The sequence below is a fragment of the Lepidochelys kempii genome, chromosome 24 (assembly GCF_965140285.1).
Source record: "Lepidochelys kempii isolate rLepKem1 chromosome 24, rLepKem1.hap1, whole genome shotgun sequence".
Taxonomy (NCBI): Eukaryota; Metazoa; Chordata; order Testudines; family Cheloniidae; genus Lepidochelys; species Lepidochelys kempii.
The window spans coordinates 186,553-213,162 of record NC_136403.1 but is presented as its reverse complement, the minus strand read 5'-3'; the positions used below and the strand labels follow the sequence as shown (position 1 = coordinate 213,162).

General features: G+C 45.2%; 1 protein-coding gene across 3 annotated transcripts in view; it reads left to right on the top strand.

The window, feature by feature from the left end:
* The window catches only part of DAP3 (death associated protein 3), a 30,064-nt gene extending 4,718 nt beyond the window's left edge, over nucleotides 1–25,346 (top strand). For 2 of the 3 annotated variants that reach the window (XM_073323187.2, XM_073323186.2), the window contains exons 4-14: nucleotides 8,386–8,508; nucleotides 9,855–9,956; nucleotides 12,741–12,849; nucleotides 13,097–13,189; nucleotides 13,674–13,804; nucleotides 14,472–14,552; nucleotides 15,000–15,158; nucleotides 17,394–17,453; nucleotides 20,084–20,173; nucleotides 20,751–20,868; nucleotides 24,964–25,346. In XM_073323187.2, the coding sequence (XP_073179288.1) occupies nucleotides 8,386–8,508; nucleotides 9,855–9,956; nucleotides 12,741–12,849; nucleotides 13,097–13,189; nucleotides 13,674–13,804; nucleotides 14,472–14,552; nucleotides 15,000–15,158; nucleotides 17,394–17,453; nucleotides 20,084–20,173; nucleotides 20,751–20,868; nucleotides 24,964–25,049 (1,152 nt within the window). In that variant the 3' untranslated portion in view covers nucleotides 25,050–25,346. The remainder of the gene's footprint in view (nucleotides 1–8,385; nucleotides 8,509–9,854; nucleotides 9,957–12,740; nucleotides 12,850–13,096; nucleotides 13,190–13,673; nucleotides 13,805–14,471; nucleotides 14,553–14,999; nucleotides 15,159–17,393; nucleotides 17,454–20,083; nucleotides 20,174–20,750; nucleotides 20,869–24,963) is intronic. The other variant, XM_073323188.1, reaches the window with a different exon arrangement.
* Nucleotides 25,347–26,610: the final 1,264 nt, after the last annotated feature.

Sequence of the window (26,610 nt, the reverse complement as noted above, 5' to 3'; positions counted from 1 at the left end):
CATGTCAGTCTAGTCATGTGACTACCTTCCAGCAGCTCTTATGGCCTTTAAATCTCAAATGTTCTGTGACTGAGGAATGTAACTTCATCTGTCAGCAAACCTGCAACCCTAAATTGTTCCAAGTGGCCAGGAAGCAGGCTCCCAGCTTCTGAATGCAAATGGATTATAACGGCAGTTCATCTTGCCTGTTTTCAAGCTGTAAAGTTTTGTGAATTTATGGTTTAATTGTAGGATTTTTACCTGCTTGTGTGTAGACTAGGAATTTAAAAGTCAGGGCTGGACTGAAGCATAGACACTTTAGGCCCATGTCAAGGTCCCCATCTCCTGGAGCCAAGTTACATCAGACTCTAAGCTGTTTTTTGAAAAAAAGTAAGGGTTTGTCTACATGAAGTTTTTGTACCAATTGAACTGCTTGAAACCAGTATAGTTAAAGCAAGCAATACCCCTCCTTGCGTGGATGCAGTTACACTGGTATAAAGGTACCTTCATACCAATAGAACTCATCCATATTAGGTGGTTATATTGCTTAGGTGCTTTAACTTTTGGTAAAAAGTACTGTCCCTAGCCGAAAAGGTGAAGTTTGGTACTACACCAAACTGTACACAACTATATGGAAAAAATACCGGGTCTAAGTTTCTAGCCCTTGTGATGGCAAAGAAAAGCCTGAATATGTGAACCAAATAAAACCAAGACAACAATTCCTTCCAGAGTACAGACAGCATGAAAAAATGAGGTATGAACTGCTCTGTGCATCTCAACTAGGTGCTAACTCCAAGACCCAGTGCTGGGTGGTTAAGGAAATGCCAATGCCACCCCAGAAAAGGACTCTGTGTAGCAGGAGGAGAAGAGTGCAGTGGGCCCACCAACCCTACCCAAGAAGATTCATCCAAGTTGCTAGGGGTCCTCCTTACTGCTATCTCTGCCTTTCTGGGAAGTAAGGAGGGGGCTTAGTGCCACAGCCCTGCCTATTTATGGATAGAGTCCAGAGTCTGTCTGTTTTGCACTAAATACTCCATTGCATCACTAGCTCAAAGATTACACTTGCACACTCAGCATGTGTGTCAGTACACTAGTCTGGGGATACAAACAATGAGCAGGATTTAAAGACCTAGTGCACTACCTCAAAATGTAAAATCTACAGTTTTGTGAACACAATACTAATGCATTAGCTTTGCCCATCTGGGGTGAATCGTGAAGAGGGTCTTCTAGTTGTTTGTTCTGTTTATATCAGGGTGACCTCTTTTGAGATGACTTCTAAATGCTCTTTTGTCAAGAACTGTATCATTCCTGTGCTGCAGAGGGAGAATATACAAACTGTTTCCGGAGACAAGATTCCTGTTGTGCAGTGCAATATTTATCACTGAGACCTGCATAGAATGTAGGGAATCGCTTTTATGGTGATTTATTGAATAAGTGCATGGCAAGTGAGATGCAGGGATTCATATAGAAACAGCTCCACCTTATGGCTTTTGGCTTCTTGATTTATCATGGTTGTAGGTGGCTTGCCATTTAAGAGGTTTGAGTTAGATTACTGTCTTCTGGCAGACAGCAATTTAATATAAATGCCACTTGCTAGGACTGAGATAAATTATGTTGAGATCGTGTTTGAACAGCTTGTTCAATTTACATACCTGCTTTTCAAAATTAATTAAATGAGATCCTATGATGAACTGAAGATATGAATACACAAGTATTCCATGTGAATAGCTTTACAGCCTTGAGGGTGAAGTTGTGAGCTATCATCGTTCTTGCCCCCACTATAAGGGGCCAAGCTGTGCCTTGTTGTTTTAAAAAGTCAAGGCATGTAGTGTGTATATTAACGGTGGTCTAGGAGTAAACCTTTTATGGTACAAAATAAAAATAAAGCTTTAAAATTCCCCTAACAATAACTGGTTTCAGAGTAGCAGCTGTGTTGGTCTGTATTCGCAAAAAGAAAAGGAGTACTTGTGGCACCTTAGAGACAAATTTATTTGAGCATAAGCTTTTGTGAGCTACAGCTCACCTCATCAGATGCATGCTGTGGAAAATACAAACAATAACTGGCAATCTTTCAGTCCCTCTTCTTGGCTCGTTTGCTGTCTGTGACATAAGAATCTGTCAGTTCCAAGGACTGAGTGACATTTGTTGCTCCCATACAGGAGCATCATTACATGTAGATTGGGGGAAAAGGAACCCTTGGTAGTCCAATGCCTAGTGAGTTACTGTTGATTTTCTCTCTTCGCCAATGGTAACTCCTTCTGAACATGAGACTGAAAATGTTTATTTTCACGTGGAACAAAGTGACAGTTTGAAGACTTGATTTTGTTGATGTTGAATTATTGTAGAATATTGGGCATGTTTTAGTTTAATCACTTAAGTGTTTTGCAAAATCGAATTGACCAATAAACTGCAGTGAACTCAGAAAATGCAGATGTGTATCCTTAAAGTTCTAGGACAGTAGTTAGAGCTGTTGCATTATGTTTTGGGGTAGATTGGTACCCATCACTCAAGGGGCTTGTAGTTTGGTTGTCTATCCATTCTAACATATTTAGATGGACTTTGTGTCCAGGTATATTAAAAATTGCATCTATGGGATGGTGCAGAAAGGAGTCCCTAAATGGAAACTGCCAAAGCAGTGTGACGAACGAGGAATGTTGTGTAGGTGATCCTAAGAAATACATCATGCTATCTCATGCCTTTTGGATCATGTGTCTTTGGGACAAAGAGAATTGTCTTCACTTCATGTAGTATCCAAGCTTTACTGAGGCCGTGGGATTTCGCTTTAGGAAAAGTGGAATTAGCAGTCCTGGTCTCAAAGCTGTGTAAAAATGGAACCAAATTCCTGAGATGAGCTATATATCTTATCCTGTTTACTGGAAGACTTATGTGGGCAGGCATTGGGAGGAGTGGGATGGGGAGCAGGAAGTCTGGCAAAAGGTCTTGGTTATCCTGGCTTGTCTATAGAGAGCTTAGAATTTGGCTTTCATTCAAGCAATGATGGATGTGGGGGAGGGGGAATCTGTGGTGCTTTCGGGGAGGGAGTCAATAGCAGGCTAGTGCAATAACTTTTCATTTCTGTGACCCAGGCCAAGATTTGAACCCAGTTTACTAAGTCCTGACTTGTCTACATCACTGATCAGCCACACATTGTGAAGCTCTTTGAAGTCTCAGCAGGAGAGATGCATATTTGAGAAGCAGGGGATGTTGCAGGGCAGGCTTGAGCTGCATTGGCAGGGCTGTGAGGGAGGGAGTCAGGACCGAAACAGCATGAGCGGTAGATAGTTGAAACTGAGGTACCGTTGGCAGAGACTGGGAGGTTGTGGGGATGGGAAGGACTAGAACTGCAGGGGTTATACCAGGTCATGCCTGAGGTGTACTAGCAGAGCAGGGAAAGGTACTTTCACAGCCCCAGTTGTTGACACTGCTTAACTCAAGTGAGTGCTCTTAGTTCCTTGCTCTCACAAGCACTAAAATAAGTCATACATCTTTAGATGAAAAGAAAATCTTTTAAAATTAATAAATAAGTAAATAATGGCCAAATGAGACATCTCTCCAAATTGTGTGATGCTAAGGAGAAAAGGGCACCCTTGGGGCAAATAGAGACCACCAGCCATATGATGATAAACCTGAAGATTGATGGTATAAACATGGAGGTGCTTACCTGCATAATGCCCGCTATTACTAAGGTTAGTTAAATATGTAGAGTGGAGAATACAAACTGGTTTTGTTCCTTCCCTAAGCAGAAAGACCTGAAATGCTGAATCAGGAGCACAGTCATATTTAATTTGGATGTGGGTTAATCTGAGTGTTCTGCTTTCTTCTAAGCCCTGTGATGCCTTTCAGGTGACCCCACGTAAGACTCTCAAATGCTGATGTCAGAAAAGCTGCATGAAACAATGTGGAATTAAAGCAGCTGTTCTGTGTCTAAATCTTGGTGTTTTGGCTTTACATAGTGCTGCTCTCATCTGTGCTGGGGAACAAATGGACTGTACAGGAATGCAAAGCAGGAAACTGCTTTCTTTGTGTCTTGAGTTGGAGACAGCAACTGTTGCTGTCTGTAATACTTAAGCAGGTTTTCATTTCTCTTTGTTTTGGCCTCTCCTCAGCCTCTCTGCCCTGAGTGTGTGGGACAATTTATTCACTGTGTTATCTCTGAGCTCAGCTTCTACATTCACCTTCAACATTTTCTTTCACCTTGGCCTACTAGAATCATAGAATATCAGGGTTGGAAGGGACCTCAGGAGGTCATCTAGTCCAACCCCTTGCTCAAAAGCAGGACCCATCCCCAATTAAATCATCCCAGCCAAGGCTTTGTCAAGCCTGACCTTAAAAACTTCTAAGGAAGGAGATTCCACCACCTCCCTAGGCAATGCATTCCAGTGTTTCACCACCCTCCTAGTGAAAAAGTTTTTCCTAATATCCAACCTAAACCTCCCGCACTGCAACTTGAGACCATTACTCCTTGTCCTGTCCTCTTCCACCACTGAGAATAGTCTAGAACCATCCTCTCTGGAACTACCTCTCAGGTAGTTGAAAGCAGCTATCAAATCCCCCCTCATTCTTCTCTTCTGCAGGCTAAACAATCCCAGTTCTCTCAGCCTCTCCTCATAAGTCATGTGTTCCAGACCCCTAATCATTTTTGTTGCCCTTCGCTGGACTCTCTCCAATTTATCCATATCCTTCTTGTAGTATGGAGCCCAAAACTGGACACAGTACTCCAGATGAGGCCTCACCAATGTCGAACAGAGGGGGACGATCACGTCCCTCGATCTGCTCGCTGTGCCCCTACTTATACATCCCAAAATGCCATTGGCCTTCTTGGCAACAAGGGCACACTGCTGACTCATATCCAGCTTCTCGTCCACTGTCACCCCTAGGTCCTTTTCCGCAGAAAATCTCTTCTAAATCTAAATCTCTACTAAAATCTCTTCTTTTTATTCCTTGCTACCCTTAATCCCCTGCCCTCTCTGGTTAGGATTTACAGGCACGCTTCATGAGTTTCCTATAGAGTAGCTTGTATTCGCTCAGCTGGCTGTTTGTTTCTCCTTCATAGTTCTGTTTTAATGAAAAATTCTGTATGCTGGGACACAGTTATCCAGGAAATCAATGCAATGAGTTCAATTATAAATACCAAATAGTGGGCAGTGCTGCATTAATCCCACAGTAATTGAAGCGATTATGGATTACTAGGCAGCTTGAATTTGCAAGGTACTAGCTGCCATTCATCACTGTAGGCAGAAACCTTGCAGGAACTTCTCAGCTATAAGACTTTAATGGCTGCACTGTGCTCTTGAGCTGTCCTTAATGAGATAAAAACAACCAGGAGTCCGGTGGCACTTTAAAGACTAACAGATATATTTGGGCATAAGCTTTCATGGGTAAAAAATGCATGGAGAGAAAATTACAGATACAGGCATAGATAGATATTGGCACATGAAGAGAAGGGAGTTGACCTTCAACATTGGTTCTCCATTTGTAAGGTAATTCAGTCAGAATGGATGTAGTCCGCTCCCATTAAGGACCGCTATTATCTATATCTGGCTATTTGGACTCTCTCCTCAGACCCTATGCTACCAGCACTCCTAGCTATCTTCGAGACACCACTGACTTCCTGAGGAAACTACAATGCATTGGTGATCTTCCTGAAAACACCATCCTGGCCACCATGGTTGTAGAAGCTCTTTACACGAATATTCCACACGAGGATGGTCTACAAGCTGTCAGGAACAGTATCCCTGATGTGGCCACAGCACACTTGGTGGCTGAGCTTTGTGACTTTGTCCTCACCCACAACCATTTCAGTTTTGGAGACAACTTATACCTTCAAGTCAGCACACTACTCTGGGTACCCACATGACCCCACAGTATGTCAACGTTTTTATGGCTGACTTAGAACAATGCTTCCTCAGCTCTCGTCCCCTAATGCCCCTACTCTACTTACGCTACATTGACATCTTCTTCATCATCATGGACCCACGGGAAGGAGGCCCTTGAAGAGTTCCACCTGGATTTCAACAATTTCCACCCCACCATCAACCTCAGCCTGGACCAGTCCACACAAGAGATCCACTTCCTGGACACTACAGTGCAAATAAGTGGTGTCACATAAACACCATCCTATACCGGAAACCTACTGACCGCTATACTTACCTACATGCCTCCAGCTTCCATCCAGGACACATCACATGATCCATTGTCTACAGCCAAGTCCTAAGATACAACCGCATTTGCTCTAATTCCTCAGACAGAGACACACACTTACAAGATCTCTATCAAGCATTCTTAAAACTACAATACCCACCTGGGAGAAGTGAGGAAGCAGATTGACAGAGCGAGATGGGTACCCAGAAGTCACTTAAAACAGGACAGGCCCAACAAGGAAAATAACAGAACACCACTGGCCATCACGTAGAGCCCCCAGCTAAAACCTCTCCAGCTCATCATCCACGATCTACAACCTATCCTGGAACACGATCACCGACTCTCACAGGCCTTGGGAGGCAGGCCAATCCTCGCTTACAGACAGCCCCCCAACCTGAAGCAAATACTCACCAGCAACTACACACCACACCACAGAAACACTAACCCAGGAATCAATCCTTGTAACAAACCCTGTTGCCTTCTCTGTCCCCATATCTACTCTAGCGACGCCATCATAGGACCCAAACACACCAGCCACACCATCAGGGGCTCATTCACCTGCACATCTACTAATGTGATATATGCCAGCAATGCCGCTCTGCCATGTACATGGTCCAAACTGGACAGTCTCTATGTAAAAGGATAAATGGACAAATCAGACATCAGGAATGGTAACATACAAAAGCCAGTAGGAGAACACTTCAATCTCCCTGGGCATTCAATAACCTATTTAAAAGTAGCCATTCTTCAACAAAAAAAACTTCAAAAACAGACTTCAAAGAAAAACTGTAGAACTATGGGTTTCAGAGTAACAGCCGTGTTAGTCTGTATTCGCAAAAAGAAAAGGAGGACTTGTGGCACCTTAGAGACTAACAAATTTATTTGAGCATAAGCTTTCGTGAGCTACAGCTCACTTCATCGGATGCATTCAGTGAATGAACAGGAATGGAGTCTTAGAACTTAATAAGTAATCTAGCTAGATATGCATTAGATTCTGTTTTCTTCAAATGGCTGAGAAAATAAGCTGTGCTGAATGGAATGGATATTCCTGTTTTGTGTCTTTTTGTAACTTAAGGTTTTGCCTAGAGGGATTCTCTATGTTTTGAATCTAATTACCCTGTAAGGTATTTACCATCCTGATTTTACAGAGGTGATTCTTTTTACTTCTATTAAAATTCTTCTTTTAAGAAACTGAATGCTTTTTCATTGTTCTTAAGATCCAAGGGTTTGGGTCTGTGGTCACCTATGCAAACTGGTGAGGATTTTTATCAAACCTTCCCCAGGAAAAGGGGGGTAAGATTTGGGAGGATTTTGCGGGGAAAGACGTTTCCAAACTAACTCTTTCCCAGTAACCGGTGTTAGATGTTTGGTGGTGGCAGCGAAAGTCCAAGGGCAAAAGGTAAAATAGTTTGTACCTTGGGGAAGTTTTAACCTAAGCTGGTAAAAGTAAGCTTAGGAGGTTTTCATGCAGGTCCCCACATCTGTACCCTGAATGTATCCGATGAAGTGAGCTGTAGCTCATGAAAGCTTATGCTCAAATAAATTTTTTAGTCTCTAAGGTGCCACAAGTACTCCTTTTCTTTTTGTAGAACTACAATTCATTTGCAAACTTAACACCATCAGTTTTGGCTTGAATAGGGACTGGGAGTGGCTGACTCACTACAAAAGCAATTTTCCCTCTCTTGGTATTGACACCTCTTCATCAATTATTGGGAGTGGACCACATCCATCCTGACTGAATTGGCCTTCAACATTGGTTCTCCACTTGTAAGGTTATTCCCTTCTCTTCATGTGCCAATATATATTTATGCCTGTATCTATAATTTTCACTCCATGCATCTGAAGAAGTGGGTTTTTTACCCACGAAAGTTTATGCCCAAATAAATCTGTTTAGTCTTTAAGGTGCCACTGGACTCCTCGTTGTTTTTGTGGATACAGACTAACATGGCTACCCCTGTGATACTTAATGGGATAACTCATTTAGGTAGAGAGCTCAGCTCTGTAAGGGTGGCAGATGGACTTAAGTGAATTGAAGGGGTTTAGAAAGATGCAATTGAACTTGCAGTACAGCTATACATAACATTGAGCTTTACACAATGAATTTCCTATGTATTCTAATTGCTGTGACCCCTACTTCCAGAGTAGGGCATGTTACATTGACTCTTCCCTGACGTGTCTAGTACGTGTGTAAAGCTACAACTGATAACTGGATTTTTGCATGTAATTATGATCTTTCAATTGCTGAGAAATGTTTTTCCTCTGTAGTTGGATTCTGGATATTTTCTCCATGCCAGTGCCAGGGCTTGGTTAAGTGCTGCAGTTAATCAGGATGCCCAAATCCCAGCAGAGAAACCCAGAGCAGTATTCCGCACCAATGAGAGCAACCCGGTGAGTTACTACCATATTTACTATTATGTCAACTAGCCAGTACCCTAAGTGCGTCAGAGTCTGTTCTTGGGCACCCTGGACCCACTGACTGAGATCACATGCTACTTATGAGTGGAAATGAAGGGAGTAGGTAGTTTTTCATAATAACCATGCCCTGCTCCTGTAGGGTGTGAATAACAAACCTTCAAAACAGGGCCAAGACCCTTTCTGAAATCCCCTTTGAACATGTATTGATTCTTTCTCTGCAGCTGTAGAAATGAAATGGGCCATGTATTGTAGCAGCTTAGATGTGGGTGAAAACTTGGCATCAGACACTATTAATTTCAACTTCAGGGTCATTCTTTTCTGACTAACTTCCCCAGATTGGTTATTAAGGGAAAAAATAACTAAGCACACCCCACCGGCTTTATAATTCCAGCTGTAGTGTCTCTCTCTCTCTCTCTCTCTCAAGCACAAGATGAAGTGAAATGAATGAATGAAATAAGCCTTTGAGGAGCTTTTCCACTGCCTCTGTAATTGGAGTCTCTTGCACTGCTGATTCCTTTGAGGTCTCTATGGAAACAGCAGCATGCAGATGATCCAGTCATGTGATCAGAGCATCTCTATAGACTGCACAGAAGAGCCCAGATGGCAAGAATTGTCTGCTCTGTCCTAGGTCTAGGATTTATGTTGCCAAGCAACTGGCTTCAGCATTCCGGTTGCACATGCCTGATATATATTTGGCAACAGCAGCCGATGCTTCTTAATTAATCAAATCCATGTTCCTCAAGCTTGTCCATATTGTGGATCACTTCTTAAGCTACAGATTCTCCTGTGGTTCATCTCCGCACCTTATTCCACAACTTTCCTCTAGAAGTTAAAATGCTTGGTTACAGGGAAATTTCACTAAACAGCACTGAGGTGACAACAGGAAAGCTAAACTCTCAAAAGAGACTGTAAAAATGGCATCTTCTTACTTAACAGCCCTGGTCCCTATATGTATCCCCAGATAATATCTTGATGGGGTGGAGGTATGATTGACCTGTCTAGATCAAAACTAATTTAAAAAAAAATTGGAAATCCAGGAGACACCCTGGACTATGCTATAGCTAGTAGGAAGCACTGCTGCTTCCAGACTTGTGTATGCTTCACCACTGTAAAAGAAACCATTTTGTGGACCACCACTGTGCTAAATAAATAAAACCTAGAAGCAGGTGTATTCTGACTCTGAGTAATTTGATGATTATTCTGCCTGGGTGGTACTTTACTGCCTCACTCTTAAGGGAACCTCTGTACACAGACAGATGAGATGGCTCATCTAGAGTTCAGCCTCCCATGGTTGTTACAATTGTATTTTAACTTCACAGGCCAACCATGCAGAGCAACATGAGGGTCAGCATTACAGCATCCCCCTCCAAGAGGTGAAGGTGGTGTTTCCACATGGACTGCCCTACCGCTTCCAAATGCAGGTACTCTGTTTCAGCACTGGTTGGGGAGATGTGGGAAGGACTGGATGTGTAGACTGTGATGTGAGGATCAGCAGGGAGCCACATTCCTGAGGCACCTTCACTGAGTCGAATACAGTTGTTTTGGGTCAATAGAAAGCTGGATTTTCTTTTGGCAGTGATGGCACACAGCCATGAGTGATCCTTCTGTGGGAGGGGGCTGGGTTGAGAGAAGATTGATCTTGCTTTGCATAGTGGAAGAGATCTGGGGAGTGGAGATTACTGAGATGTGATTTAAGTTTCCTCAGTCTCTAACTTCTGAGTCTATAATGTGCTATGGGTCCAGACTGTCTGAGCACAACCCCTCCTGGGGACTTGAATGGTGTCATTTCTGTGTAAAATAGACTTGCTTATAAAATGGCTTTAGATCAGCAAAAAATACCTTGCTCTTTCTTTCCATCTCTGACACAGATCTCACTCTGACTGGTGGGGTTTACTCTGCAGCTATAGCATGCTGTTTAAAATGCATTTCTGGACTCAGAAATGATCTGTGGATTATTAATGTAAATGAACCAATGACAAGGAAATGAGGCATCTAACGCCACCTGTTAAAATATTCCAAGAAATTCAGTGAAACATCTTATGCTTGAGCACAGTGGGGCTCCTCCCCTTAACACTTCCATGGCTTTTCTCTTCACGCTGTGCTGTAATGTGCTTCAATATCAGTTTCTTGGCTTTGGTTTATTTGTTGAGCCCTTCTTGTTCCTGATTGTATCTGAGTGCAGACAATAATGTATGTGCTCCCAACATCATACAGCAACCTAGTACCTTACAAACCTTATGGTTTATGTAAACTACATACTGTGGCCTTTTAAAGGCTAAGTTAAATATCTGGGCAGGTTTCTTTTCTTTTCAGAAAACCAGTAGTAATTAAAGCTCATTATAGACTGCCATTTATGTTTGCCTTGGTTATTTAGAATTAAATTTAAATTCAAGCTTTTTAATTAAATAAATGCAGAGAAAAGTCTCCAACTGGGTAACTTTTTTTTTTCTAATCATGCAACATAAACATAATTTTTTTAAGGAAATTATTCTGCTAGACTGAGGCAGTGTTGTGAGCTTCACTTGATATTTATCCTCTCAAAATATTTTCAGGCAAATGGTTCTTCCCCAGATAATGTAGCTTATAACAACATACATGCAGCTGAATTACGTTTGTGTGCTTGTCAAGGGACATCTGCCACTAGTCATAGTGCTGATGTGTTACAAGGAAAAATAAAAAATGAAATAGAGACCACAGTAGTCTGAAGTGGGAAAACTTTGAGTTCACTGATCATTTTACTTTCAGCAACTGTTATAAATGTTGTGATAGGATAACATTAAGATTGCAACAGGGTCCCATATACTCCAGGATTGCAAAATTTGCTGTCAAGTCGTCCTTTACTGCAGAATTGTGCTCCATAATCTAAGTGTTTATTTAAAATAAAAATTTCCAGTGCTTGTGGTTATGAAGGAAACCTTAGAAATGGGAACCAAATGTAACCAAAGCAATGTTGTCTTCCTGAGTGTGCCAACTGCCTGAAACAATACCTTGGAAAGGTGCAAACTGTCCCATACATCTTAATGAGATGCTGACTGTGAAACTTAAAGATGACCACACAAACATTCACTATAAACTAGAATAGCCCACAATTCCAAAGTGCTTCTCATGCATTCTCTGCTGCCAAAAGATGCAAATGGCACTGTCAGGTGGCCAAAATCTCAAGCTTCCCTTCTCTGTTCCCCAACCTTCTGATATGAATTTATGCACTGTCAAGAAAAAACATCTGACACATCAAAACAAACTACACTTCTGTATAACATGGAATTGGGGGTAAAATCCTGGCCCCACTGAATTCAGTGGGAGTTTTGCATATATTTCATATTTAATTATTTTAAAATGTTAATTTTGAAATTTAAATGCAGCTATTGCAGAATTTCCAGTCTGCCATAGCAGAGTGCTGCTGAATTTAAGCTGTGAGCTATACAGGGCCATGGCTAGGGAGTATGAATATCTTGGGCCTCAAGACATCCTCTGATCACTTCAAGGGTTGTAAGGAAATGTTTCCTACCATGTGCAGCATTGCATGACTGCCTTAGGAGCATTAAGGCAGGAGGACTTGAGGACTGGGGTGGTTATCTTCTTCCTTTGAAGCTTTGGGTATTGGCCACTGGATACTGGACTTGAGGGCATGTTGCAAGTTCCGTCTGGTTACTCAGGCATTGGGGAGGCAGGTAGACAGAGGTATTGTTTAGCGTAGCTGGTAATTTTCTGACCTCAGACAGGGAGTAGATTGTTTAATTTTTGGCAAAGATGCCTATAGCCCTTGATAGGTGCTCTTTTGAATATATTGTATATCAAAATAAGTTGGTCTGTTCCAATCTTGGCAGATCCTATGAGATTGGGACTTTCAGGCTGGTTAGTTCTACTATAGCATTAGTAGTAAGTTTGAATTTTAAACTAATCTCTGTAACATGTTAATGTGGAAGTAATTCATAGATTCCAAGGCCAGAAGGAACCATTTTGATCATCTACTTTGTAGGTTACTTATCAGGAAAGTGCTTCTGAATAAGACAGAGAAGAAAAAGTCAAGGAAGGTCATCATACAAGCTGGAGGGGTTGTGACACATAGCGCAGTCCACTGGTTTTGTTAGGGCTGGTGTTACTGCAGCCCTGAAAGACTATTGTATAATTCAGACATAATCAGGGTAGGAGCTGCTGATGCGCACTTATATGCGGCTCCTTGTTCCTATTCTGTCTCCTGTCAGATGAAGACGTTCAATGAAAGCTGCCTGATGGTTCGGAAACCAGCTCTAGAACTCCTTGGTTATCTGAAAAGCACCAACTTGGCCCACCCGGCTATCCGATATGTTATCTGTATCCTTTCTTCATTTGCCGTGCTCTAGAATGTGGGTTAAATAAGGGCAGCTGCGCTTCCTGCACACTGAGAGGGAGATGGGATTCTGACCTCATGTTGGGTGGCATGGGTCAGCCTCCCACCTTCCCCACCAATGCCTTTTCCTCACATAGTTAGATAGGAAAAAGAGGCTTTTCTGCACCCCCCAAAAAAACCATAGCCTGGAGACACTCTATCTGAGGTTTTCCTTGACAGTTTATGCTGGAGATGGGGAGAAGGGAACAGGAAAAACAATGACGCTGTGCCATGCTATTCATTATTGTGCAAAACAGGACTGGCTGGTTTTACACATTCCAGATGGTAAGTACCCTGGTGATACCTCTGAATGCGTAATGTTCTGTGCGCTGTAACTAACCTACTGGGAAGGCAAAGCAGCTAAAGACATTATAGAGTGGGAGATTTTGTTCATCATGGTTTTCCCATGATTGGGATACAAAAAGTTATTAAATTAAGAGCAAAACATAAAGAAGAAAACAGAGGCGTTGAATAGTGTTTTCCCCTGTGCACACATGCACATCAGCCTCATGCTCTGTCACTACAAACTAGTCAATCTGGTATGGGTGCCCTGAGTTACGGATCCTGCTACATTTGGAGGCTGTTGATAAATCATGGTGCGTGTTTGCTGAGTGGCTATTTCCCCAAGGGTGGGGTATGCTCATTATATGGCATAGTGGCTTTCTGTGGTGAATAGAGAAGAATTAGGAAAAAGGACCAGAAAAAAAGCGTGCAGTTACCCTTAACTAAACAGGACAATTGTTTGTCTCGTTTTGTTTCTGCTTCACAGCTCACGTCTGGGTGAAGAATTGCAGGGAGCTTATGCAGTCCTCCTATAACAAAGAGCGGTTTGACCAGCCTCTGGAAGCATCTACCTGGCTTAAGAATTTCAAAACTTCAAATGACCACTTCTTAAAAGAGGTCAGTAAATTCTACTGAGTCCCTGGATTAGGAACCAGGGAAAACCTACAAGAACAGCTTCTCCTGGAAATTTCATGGGGATTGCTCCCTCACTTGGAATGTCTATCCAGTGGAATGGGGTCTACGGATCTGTTCATTTTTTTTGAGAAGCATTTCCTGTGTTGGTAGTGAATAAGCATTCACATCGGATAACTTACTATTAATCACATATCAGAGTAGCAGCCATGTTAGTCTGTATTCGCAAAAAGAAAAGGAGTACTTGTGGCACTGAATGCATCCGATGAAGTGAGCTGTAGCTCACGAAAGCTTATGCTCAAATAAATTTGTTAGTCTCTAAGGTACCACAAGAACTCCTTTTCTTTTTTCATTTATCACGTAGTTTATTTGGAGGTAGGTTTCAGTGGGGTTGGAAATGCATTAAAGATCCCTGTGTTTGCAAAGGGGTCCCACCACTGGGGGAAGTCTGAGATTTTGGTCATTATATCACTGAGGGATGCTGCACCAAGAAATGCCATTCTGTAGCTCTTTCCCAGTACCTCTGGAGCGGAGTGGGGGCTCCTACTGCCCAGGTTTGTTGAGGTGCCCCTGAAGTGGGAGCTTGGCAGTTCACACTCTCCATCTACGTTCAATTACCCTACCCCCTGCCCCAATTCTCCTTTTATTACAGATAAAAACACAACAGACATATATGTGGAGCAAACGGGAAAGCACTGAGAAGGGCAGACCACTGGGTGAAGTGGTAGAACAGGTGAGGGAATGACAATTGCCTATGGTATTGTTGGAACCTGTCAGTAATATGAAAATGAGACATGATGCCCAGTGAAGGGAATGGGGGAGAAGAACTATATTTAGTGCTTCTAAAGCATTGTGCAGACATTAGTCCTGGGAAGTTGGAAGGGTTGTTATCTCCACCTTGTAGATGGGAAGACCAAAGCATGGAACTAGACCTCTCAAGGAGGACACACAAACAGTCTGTGTCAGAGCTGGGATTAGAACTCATGAGTTGCTGACACCTATCCCTATGCTCAATCTATTTATTAGACCATGCTGCCCCTTTGGGAGGGGAGGACAGAGCCTTAGGTCTCTTCTGTCCCATCTTTTAGATCCTCATAGAGAAGTTGGTGCCAAGGCTTCCTGATTGCACATGGCCTGCATTCTCTCCCTTTGCTAATGTTGTATACCAATCTATTTGTAGGGTTTAACGCGAGTGAAGAATGCCAGTGATGCTGTGGGGGTTGTGCTGAAAGAGTTAAAGCAGCAGTGTCCTCTTGGTGCATTTAGACTTCTGGTGGCAGTGGATGGAATCAATGCTCTCTGGGGACAGACAACACTGAGGAAGAAAGACAAAAGTGCTGTAGGAAATTACCTTCCTTTCTTGTGGCTAACACAAATGGAGAAACCTAAGGGGAGGGTTTGGTTCCACCTTTGGATGATTGTTTCCGGGGCTATTAAGTTCTAGCAGTTATAAAGCTTCCTCTAACTCAGAGGATTCTGCAAACTGTAGCTCTCCAATGAGGATTCTGCAGTGCAGAATATGAAAGTGAATGACTTCACACAATAAAGAACAGGAGGGCATTCATTTTGCTCAACACCCTTGCCAATATACAGCTTTATTTTGTGTAGTTATTTTCATAAATCTGCTCCTCCAAAATTCTTGAGATTAAATACAATGACAATGTTAAATAATAGCAAAGGAAGAAGGCATTTACATGATATAAGCAAACAAGAGGCTTCCAAGCTGGATTTTGAAGGAATTGGAGAGTCACTGAGGCAGAAATATGCAAGGAGCATGGTTCAGGTGGAAGGTGCTGCAGAGGAAAATGTTCTCACACTACACTGCTGAGAGTGTGAAGGCATGGTGGAGGGGGGAACGGGGACCAATGCTAGGTGAGAAGATGTGAGGAGAGTCACATTCTATAAGGGTTCAAAAACAGGGAGGGCAATTTTGAATTGGATCCTGAAATGCAAAGGAACCCAGGTCAGTATGAGGAAGAAGGTGGGATGGGGGTAGTAGCCTCATTGATTTGGAGAGGCCTTATCAATGTTGATAAATGTAGAATAATGCACATTGGAAAAAATAATCCCAACTATAAATGCAAAATGATGGGTCTAAATTAGCTGCTCCCACTCAAGAAAAAGATCTTGGAGTTGTCATGGATCGCTCTCTGAAAACCTCTGTTCTGTGTGCAGTGGCAGTTAAAAAAACAAAAACAAAACTAACAAAAAGATAGGAACTATTAGGAAATAAAACAGAAAATATCCTAATGTCACTATATAAATCCATGGTATGCACACATCTTGAATACTGCAGGCAGTTCTGGTCGCCCCATCTCAAAAAAGATATATATTAGAATTGGAAAAGGTACAAAGAAAAACAAAAGTTATTAGGAATATGGATCAGCTTTGGTATGAGGAGAGATTAAAAATACCATGACTGTTCATTTTAGAAAAGAGATGAGTAAGGTGGGTGGCGATATGATAGAGATCTATAAAATTGTGAATGGTTTGGAGAAAGTGAATAGGGAAGTGTTGTTTACCTCTTCACGTAGCACAAGAATCGGGGTCACCCAATGAAATTAATAGGCAGCAGATTTAAAACAAACTTCTTAATAGAATGCACAGTCAACTTATGGAACTCATTGCCAGGGAATGTTGTGAAGGACAAAAGTATAACTGGGTTCAGAAAAGAATTAGAAAAGTTTGTGAAGGATAAGTCCATCAATGGCTATTAGCCAAGATGGTCAGGGATGCAACCCCATGCTCCAGATATCCCTAAACCTGTGACTAGCATGAAGCTGGGACTGGACAACTGGAGATGGATAACTTGATAATTGCCCTGTTCATTTCCTCTGAAGCATGTGGCATTGGCCACTGTCAGAAGACAGGATACTGGGCTAGATGAACCTTTGGTGTGATCCAGTATGACTTCTTACGTTAAGAATTTTAATAGTCCAGGTGAGAGGGGATTAGGGCCTGGGTGGGGTCTAGCACATGACTAGATCTGCTGACACAGGAGATGTGGAAGAAGAGACTGGTATCAAGGATGATGCCAGGCCTACAGAGAGGGAAAGCAAGTGGAAGTCCTGAGTTGAGAAGGGCTAAGAGTAACTAATAGTGGTAGACTGTTGAGACTTCAGAACTGCTCTTTGAGGTTCTTGATAGGTGGAATATTGTGCTCCGTTGTAACTTTTCCCATAGAAGGGTGACATAATTGCCTTAATCAAATTAATTCATGTTGTGTTTGCCATGTGGCTAATGAATTCAAATTTAGTAGTGCCTGTATGGCATGGAATGGATCAGCTTACCAGTATCCCATTCCCAGAAACTGATCTCATGGCAGATGGCTGCCTGTGGAAAAGCTTCTGCCTTCTTCTTGTGCATGCTTGTGTTTCGGACAGCCTCTAAAAATCTCAATGGCATCTCTGAAGGAAGCTCCAAATAGTTCTTTCACTGCAGTCACTGTTAAGCTGCTGCTGTGCTCTGGGGTTTTTTGCTTGTTTAAGCATCCAAAGGAACCTCATGGGTGGCAGAGGAGCTGGGAGACAGTGATTTCTCTAGCCAGCTATACCTGACATTCTGTCATCATTAGGTTTCTCCAGAGGAACTGACGCTAGTCCACAATCTGAGGAAGATGGTGGTGAATGACTGGGTGAGTGCATTTGTGGGCTTGCTGGCAAGTCACTGCACGATGTTCAGAGCTAAATGCTGATGTCCAGAGCAGTGAGACCTTCTGAGGGGCTTCCTACTGGGAATTTACAGAGCTGTGTGACTTAGAATCATAGAATATCAGGGTTGGAAGGGACCCCAGAAGGTCATCTAGTCCAACCCCTGCTCGAAGCAGGACCAATTCCCAGTTAAATCATCCCAGCCAGGGCTTTGTCAAGCCTGACCTTAAAAACCTCTAAGGAAGGAGATTCTACCACCTCCCTAGGTAATGCATTCCAGTGTTTCACCACCCTCTTAGTGAAAAAGTTTTTCCTAATATCCAATCTAAACCTCCCCCACTGCAACTTGAGACCATTACTCCTCGTTCTGTCATCTGCTGCCATTGAGAACAGTCTAGAGCCATCCTCTTTGGAACCCCCTTTCAGGTAGTTGAAAGCAGCTATCAAATCCCCCCTCATTCTTCTCTTCTGCAGGCTAAACAATCCCAGCTCCCTCAGCCTCTCCTCATAAGTCATGTGTTCCAGACCCCTAATCATTTTTGTTGCCCTTCGCTGGACTCTCTCCAGTTTATCCACATCCTTCTTGTAGTGTGGGGCCCAAAACTGGACACAGTACTCCAGATGAGGCCTCACCAATGTCGAATAGAGGGGAACGATCACGTCCCTCGATCTGCTCGCTATGCCCCTACTTATACATCCCAAAATGCCATTGGCCTTCTTGGCAACAAAGGCACACTGCTGACTCATATCCAGCTTCTCATCCACTGTCACCCCTAGGTCCTTTTCCGCAGAACTGCTGCCTAGCCATTCGGTCCCTAGTCTGTAGCTGTGCATTGGGTTCTTCCGTCCTAAGTGCAGGACCCTGCACTTATCCTTATTGAACCTCATCAGATTTCTTTTGGCCCAATCCTCCAATTTGTCTAGGTCCTTCTGTATCCTATCCCTCCCCTCCAGCGTATCTACCACTCCTCCCAGTTTAGTATCATCCGCAAATTTGCTGAGAGTGCAATCCACCTGGGGGAGTTACCTCTGTTTAGTAGTTTTACATTTATTCCATTTCTTCCTTTCATTGACAGATGTATTACAGGAAAAGCTTTTAAAGAGTGTGGTGGAGAGATGTTTCAATTGAAAGCTGTTTAAACAATCTTGACTGCATAACAGATGCCTCACTTTATCGAAGGGATGGGCAAACTTTGTGCCCCTCGGGCCACATAGGGGAATTGAAATTGTATGGCGGGCCATGAATGCTCACAAAATAGGGGTTGGGGATGAGGAGTTTGGGGTGTAGGAGGGTGTTCTGGGCTGGGACCGAGGGGTTCGGAGGGCTGGAGGGAGATCAGGGCTGGGGCAGGGGTGCAGGAAGGGGTGCAGATTCTGGCTGGGGGTGTGGGCTCTGCGATGGGGCTGGGAATGAGAGGTTTGGGGTGCAGGAGGGTGCTCCAGGCTGGGATCGAGGGGCTTGGAGAGTGGGAGGGGGATCAGGACTGGGGCAGGGGATTGGGGCATGGGGAGAGGCTCAGGGGATGCAGGCTCTGAGAGGTGCTTACCTCAAGTGGCTACCAGAAGCAGTGGCATGCCTCCGTGTAGGAGCTGGAGAAGGGACATAGCCAGGCGGCTCTGTACGCTCTGCCATCTGCAGGCACTGCCCCTGCAGCTCCCATTGGAGGGCGTAGGAGCCAGAGCAGGGCCATGCCGCGGCTTCTGGGAGCCGCGTGGTTTGGCCCTGACCCTGCGGCCCAGCAGGAGTGTTGGAGCAGGGCCGAGCTGCGTGGTGCAGCCCCAACCCAGCGCCCCGGCTGGAGCACCAGAGCGGGGCCGACCCATGTGGTGTGGCCCCAACCGAGCTCCCGGGCTGGAGCACTGGAGCTGGGCCGAGCCGCGTGGTCCAGCCCCCAACCCAGTGCCCTGGCCAGAGTGCTAGAATGGGGCTGAGCCGCATGGTACAGCTCATGGGCTGGGCTGTAGTTTGCCCACCCTTGCTTTATCGCCTCCAGTTACCTTTTTCTTTTGTGCTGAATGTCTGCTCGTAGTGGCCAGGCCTGGAATGACTGGGAAACCATCATAGCCTCTTCTCAGATTCTGTACAGTGCCACTCAGTGAAAAAGCTATTTCAGTTCCAGCTTCTCCCAGTAGAGGTCCGAAACTTTGTCGGCCGTTGCTTTCACGGAGGGAGGGGTAGGTTGGTAGCAGATGGTGCTGCTGGCTGGGAGAGCAGCCTGAGGCAGAATGGCCCCCTCAAGGATTGAACTCACAACCCTGGGTTTAGCAGGCCAATGCTCAAACCACTGAGTAGTGTGGAGATCCTATAGTTACTTCACTCCCATCCTGAAGTCTCTGTAATCAGTGCTTCTGTCCCATTCAGCACTATCTCCTGGGAAGAGCTGCACAGGAAACAGTGCTTCTTCCTTGCTCTCTGCACTGCATCCTGCTGGGACAAGAGTAGGTGGGTGCTCTTCACAGCCAGTACTTCTGTTCTGTTCCACACATTGCCTAGGAGAAGCTGGGATTGAAGGTAATTACAGGATCCAGAAGGAAAATGCAGGATAATGATTCTAGACAGGTGAGGTGTATGTCCTATACCTAAGACTCCTTCTAATCCAGCTCTGTGTTTCAGAATGGAGGTGCCATTGTGACCACTCTTAGCCAGACGGGCTCTCTCTTCAAACCACGTTCTGCTTATTTGCCCCACGAGTTGCTGGGAAAGGTGAGTTATGGCCTCTGTCTTCCTCTGCATTGGTACATGTAAAGCAACAGAAATAAGAATACTGGTTTGGGACCTACTTCCCCAGTAGATATGATGAGCTGAATCATTCTTGCTCTGTTCAGTCATTCTTGTATGCTGTCCCTTATGCTTGGCTCAGACTCCCTATTACAGTGTGGCTACCAACTGCCATATCTCTCAAATTTTTCCTTACACTCTTTATCTAACTTTGTCATAGTCTCATTCTTCAGCTTGGCCTGTGTGTGAAAGGGATGGGGGGAACTTTCCTCCGAACATAGTGAAACAGGTTGTCCAGCCCAGTCTGCCCCAGTGCTCCTGCTTTTTGACTTCTCATTCTCACCTTTTTGCTCTTTCACTAGCCCCCTTTTGCACAAATAACCAGAGTATCTCAGAGTTCACTTATTCTCTGTGTTTTAATTGCTTTCCTGGGTTACATGAACCATAGAGCTATTCTTTTTCGAAGCAGTTCTACCTGAGCTTCCTCATGGCTAGGCTGTGCCTTATCCTTCCGCAGCTCAGACCATTCTGTCTGCCTCACAGTTTCACTTTTCCCTTCCAGGAGGGTTTCGACACACTGGACCCTTTCATTCCCATCCGGGTTTCCAACTATAGTCAGCGAGAGTTTGAGAGCTGTTATCAATATTACCTTGACCGCAAGTGGCTTCAACATGACAGAGGTGAGTTCCGCCCCCCTCCCATGCAAAGGAATGAAGACAGCTATAGTATTTCAACTTCCATCTCCATCACAGAGAAAGATGAGCTCTGTGCCCTTCATACCATTATTCCAGCTGTTAGCTTTAAAAACAAGTTTCTTGGTTTAAGTGCTAATAATAAAGCTACCTATTGTATTTAAAAAATCTAAGAATTTAAAGGAAAAGGGACAATCTAGATCTTACATTGCCCTCATAATAAACATACACATTATCACCAAGCATAAAGAAATGCACATTTCATCAAAGACAAACCTTCTCTTCCCAATGGATTTTTTAAAAGGTCATATTTAGATCCTGAAATGAAGGTAATCTTTTGTGGGTTATAATTAAATAGAAAATAGCATTGCTGTGTCTTGCAATTGTGACAGGGTCGGGCCAGATGGCTACAGGAGAGTAATAGGAGGCAGATATATTAACCCCAGGCTAAGTAGGTCCCCTTTCCCTGCTGCCAAGGCGAGCAAATCCACCAAAAAGCGGAAGACTCACCAAGGTAGAGGAGGAACTTTGTCACAACTGGTGTAAGAAGTGGGATTTGGTGCACACAGCGTGGTGGAAGAAGGAGGGTGTGTGTGGGGGGGTGTCTATTTTTATTTTTTTTCACCACAATGGAGGAGGTAGTGCGGGCCAGCAATTTGCTACAGAAAATGACACGGGAGGATGATGTAGAGGCACACCTCCTGGCCTTTGAGAGGACAGCCCTGCGGGAGGCTTGGCCCCAAGAACAGTGGTCTGGCATCCTCGCTTCATTCCTGTGTGGGGAGGCCTAGAAGGCCTATTATGATTTGCCTGAAGAGGCTGCGGCAGACTACCCCAGCTGAAAGCAGAGATCCTGGCCAGATCTGGGGTAACGACCGCAGTGCAGGCCCAGCAATATCATGAGTGGAGGTACCAGGAAAACAAAACTCTGCGCTCCCAATTATATGACCTCATCCATCTCGCACGAAAGTGGTTACGAACTGAGTCCCCGAGTCTGGAGGAGATGCTAGAGGTTCTTGGCATCAACCGATACCAGGACATGTTTTCAACCAAACCAGGCTGGACCATCAAAGCATATCACCACATTATCACAGACCCTGGGGCAAAGGTCACTTTAAGGCCCTATTGGGTTCCAGCAGCAAAAAGGGAAGAGATCAAAGCAGAGGTAAAAAGGATGTTGGAGCTGGGAGTCATTGAAGAGTCCCACAGTCAGTGGTCAAGCCTGATTGTGTTGATTCCCAAACCTGATGGCACCACTAGGTTTTGTAATGACTTTCGCTGGCTGAATGAGATATCCAAATTGTGCCTAGTTGTGTTTCCATGGCCCATTTCACTACGTTATTACCTTCTGGGATGACGGTTTATCCTTGTGACCAACCATGCACCCCTCCAGTGGATGCAGCGAAATAAAGAGAGTTCCTGACCCTACAACCTTTCCAATTCACCATACAACACCAGGCTGGAAGCCACCGTGACAATGCAGATGGCTTGTCTTGAGTACACTGCCTGATGTCCCAAGTTGCCCAACCCCATAGTGTTGGGGGGGGAAAGAGGAATATGTGACAGGGTCGGGCTACAGGAGAGTAATAGAAGGCAGATATATTAGCCCCAGGCTAAGTAGGTCCCTTTTCCCTGGGTAAGGTAACAGGGAAGGTTCCAGAACAATCAGGAACCTTCTGGAGACAATTAAGACACACATGCTGATTAGAATACCTGCAGCCAATCAAGAAGCTACTAGAATCAATTAAGGCAGGCTAATCAGGGCACCTGGGTTTTAAAAAGGAGCTCATTTCAGTTTGTGGTGTGTGTGTGTGTGTGTGAGGAGCTGGGAGCAAGAGGCACTAGGAGCTGAGAGTAAGAACGCAAACTGTTGGAGGACTGAGATGTACAAGCATTATCAGACACCAGGAGGAAGGTCCTATGGTGAGGATGAAGGTGTTGGGAGGAGGCTGTGGGGAAGTAGCCCAGGGAGTTAGTTGTAGCTGTCACACAGCTGTTCCAAGAGGCACTCTAGACAGCTGCATTCCACAGGGTCCTGGGCTGGAACCCAGAGTAGAGGGTGGGCCCGGGTTCCTCCCAACTCCTGGTCAGACACAGGAGTTGTCGACCTGGACTGTGGGTTCAAGAAAAACAGTCAAGCTGAGGGCTACCATCCTATGGGGATGTAGGATAACAAAGTAACACAGCTACACTAAACTTTAGAAAGGGAGACTGCACTAAAATGAGGAAACTAGACAAAAGGTCCTAAAGTCAAAAGCAAAGGAAGTGAAATTCTTAGATATGGCATGGATGCTACTTAAAACAATATAAGGCCTGAAATAAACCAATGTGGCTCAATGACAAGGTTGAAAACTTAGAGAGACAAAGTGGGTGAGGTAAAATCTTTTATTGAACCACCTTCCCTCACCCACCTTGTGTCTCTAATATCCTGGGACCAACACCGCTACAACAAGGTTCAAAACTTGGAAATCTAACCCTGTTTATTGGCTTCATTAGGAACATAAATTACAGTAGGCAGAATGTTGAACTACTCAGATACCTTCAGCATTCTAAATGAACAGTATCAACTAAAAAAAAATTGGACTGGACACCATTCTGGGGTAGTTAATGAAGAGCTTGGCTAACTGCAGCTGTGCTCTAAAAAGCAAACTGTTACAATGCATAAGGAATAGGCTGGAGATTAATTCAGAAAATATGTTATAAGTCAATGGTTTGTCTCTTCTGGAATACTGTGAGCGGTACTAATCATCCCAACACAAAAAGGATACTGTAGAATTAGATGGTTTTGAAAGAAGGGTAATTGATTATATCAAGGGCCTGGAAAAATACACGTGAGGCAGATTTAAAAGATGGGGATCACTTATCTTAGAATGGAGATAAATAAGGGGGAGAGGGAGTGTATTTTAATAAAAAATAGTCAAGAGTAGAGTGGGAGCTTCTGTTGTTTCATAACAGCAGCTATTCAGTAAAAGTGAAGGGTGACAAATTCAGAACTAGCTGTGGAATTCAAGAATTAGCAAGAGTCAAAGAGGGATTGAACACTGATAACTTTTGGATATTCTTGTTATGGTTAATATTGCCAAATTTTGGAAGGGATATAAAACCACCTGCTTCAGGTTTTAAGCCAATTGCTAACTATTAGGACTAAGTGGGAGTGATGGGGGCGACAAAGGCCTGTAACAGGTTGCTGACAGATCTAGATCAATTGGTAAACTAGGTGCAAACAAACTATGTGTTTGAGGATGGCTAAATGTAAGCATCTAGCAACCAAGAATGTACACTATACTTTCAGGATGGAGGACTCAATCTTAGAAAGCAGTGACTGAAAAAGATTTGGGCCTTGTAGTGGATAGTCAGCTGAACATGAGCTCACATTGTGATGCTGTGAGTAACAGGGCCATTACAGTCCTTGATTGCATAAAGAGGGGGAGTTGCTCTCAGGTGGGAGTAGCAATGTTATTTTACCTCTGTGTTTGGCACTAGTGGAACCACTGATGAACTATTGCATCCACAATCCAACAAGGATGTTGATGAATTGGAGAGGATTCAGAGATGGGCCATGAGAACAATTAAAAGATTACAAAATGTGACTTATAATGATAGACTCTAGGTGCTCAATCTATTTGGTTATGAAAGAGAAGGTTAAGGGGTGACTTGATTAGTTTGTAAGTATCTACAGATATTTGATAATGGACTCTTCAATCTTAGCAGAGAAAAGTATAACATGAGCTAATGACTAGAAGTAAAAGCTAGGCAAATTCAAACCAGATATGAGGAGCAAATAGTGGATAGTGAGGATAATTTGAAACACTGTACCAACAATGGTTGGGGTGGAGCCTCCATAACTGACCATTTAAAAATGAAGATTGGATGTTTTTGAAAAAGAAATGCTCTAGGAATTCTTGTGGGGAAGTTGGATGGGGCTGTGTTATACAGGGCATCAATGATCACAGTGGTCCCTTCTTGCCTTTGAATCTATGATTTTTTAATAAAGCTTTCAAGGCCAGTACATTGGAATGCTAACACAATTGAAGAACTTGATGATGTGGTGTTGACAGGGTTCCTTTTCTCTGTTTGTTTCAGCCAGAACAGAAGAAGGGAGAAAGGAACTGCTGTTTCTCAGCAACTCCAACCCCTGGCAGCTGGAACGGATCTCTGCTTATCTCTAACACTAAGGCATCTTTGCTGGCAGCCACTGCTGGCTTTTAATAAGATAACCAGCTCTTCTTCCTGCTCTATCATATGTCCCCTTGGCTGCTTCACTACGCAGAAAGAACTGAGCTGTCTTTCCCAGCCCTGACAGGGAAAGACTTTGTGGAAAAGCTGGGTGAGGAGGAGAGCTCTGCACCAGCCGAGGAGAGGCTGCAGGGATAGAGGGGGAAAGAACAGGGCTGGGGCAGGGCTTCTGCAACTGACCCTGTCAGGGCGTGATGAGGCTGCACCAACCATAAATGGAGAGCGGTGTAGGTCTGTGCTGTCTGATGTTGAATGAGCAGGGGCCTTGCGGGCAGTCTCCAGCTGTTCGCTCTCCTGGCTACATGTTCTGTGGTACTGGCGGGTTGCGGCGGCCCTGGAGGGAGGAGATATCTCAGGCCAGGTGGGGTGGGCGGGGGTGTCACGGGGCTGGCGTTATAGGCGGCCTGGAGGGAGGAGATGTCTCAGGCCAGGTGGGGCGGGCGGGGGTGTCACGGGGCTGGCGCTATAGGCGGCCTGGAGGGAGGGAATGTCTCAGGCCAGGCGGGAGTGTCACGGGGCTGGCGCTATAGGCGGCCTGGAGGGAGGAGATGTCTCAGGCCAGGTGGGGCGGGCGGGGGTGTCACAGGGCTGGCGCTATAGGCGGCCTGCAGGGAGGGAACGTTTCAGGCCGGGCCGGGGTGTCACGGGGCTGGCGCTATAGGCGGCCTGGAGGGAGGGAACGTTTCAGGCCGGGCCGGGGTGTCACGGGGCTGGCGCTATAGGCGGCCTGGAGGGAGGGAACGTCTCAGGCCGGGCCGGGGTGTCACGGGGCTGGCGCTATAGGCGGCCTGGAGGGAGGGAATGTCTCAGGCCAGGTGGGGCGGGCGGGGGTGTCAGGGGCTGGCGCTATAGGCGGCCTGGAGGGAGGAGATGTCTCAGGCTAGGCGGGGCGGGCGGGGGTGTCAGGGGCTGGCGCTATAGGCGGCCTGGAGGGAGGAGATGTCTCAGGCCAGGCGGGGCGGGCGGGGGTGTCAGGGGCTGGCGCTATAGGCGGCCCTGGAGGGAGGAGATGTCTCAGGCGGGGCGGGCAGGGGTGTCAGGGGCTGGCGCTATAGGCGGCCCTGGAGGGAGGAGATGTCTCAGGCGGGGCGGGCAGGGGTGTCAGGGGCTGGCGCTATAGGCGGCCCTGGAGGGAGGAGATGTCTCAGGCGGGGCGGGCAGGGGTGTCAGGGGCTGGCGCTATAGGCAGCCTGGAGGGAGGGAACGTTTCACGCCGGGCCGGGGTGTCACGGGGCTGGCGCTATAGGCGGCCTGGAGGGAGGGAATGTCTCAGGCCAGGTGGGGCGGCCGGGGGTGTCACGGGGCTGGCGCTATAGGCGGCCCTGGAGGGAGGAGATGTCTCAGGCGGGGCGGCCGGGGGTGTCACGGGGCTGGCGCTATAGGCGGCCTGCAGGGAGGGAATGTCTCAGGCCAGGTGGGGCAGGCGGGGGTGTCAGGGGCTGGCGCTATAGGCGGCCTGGAGGGAGGAGATGTCTGAGCCTAGGCGGGGCGGGC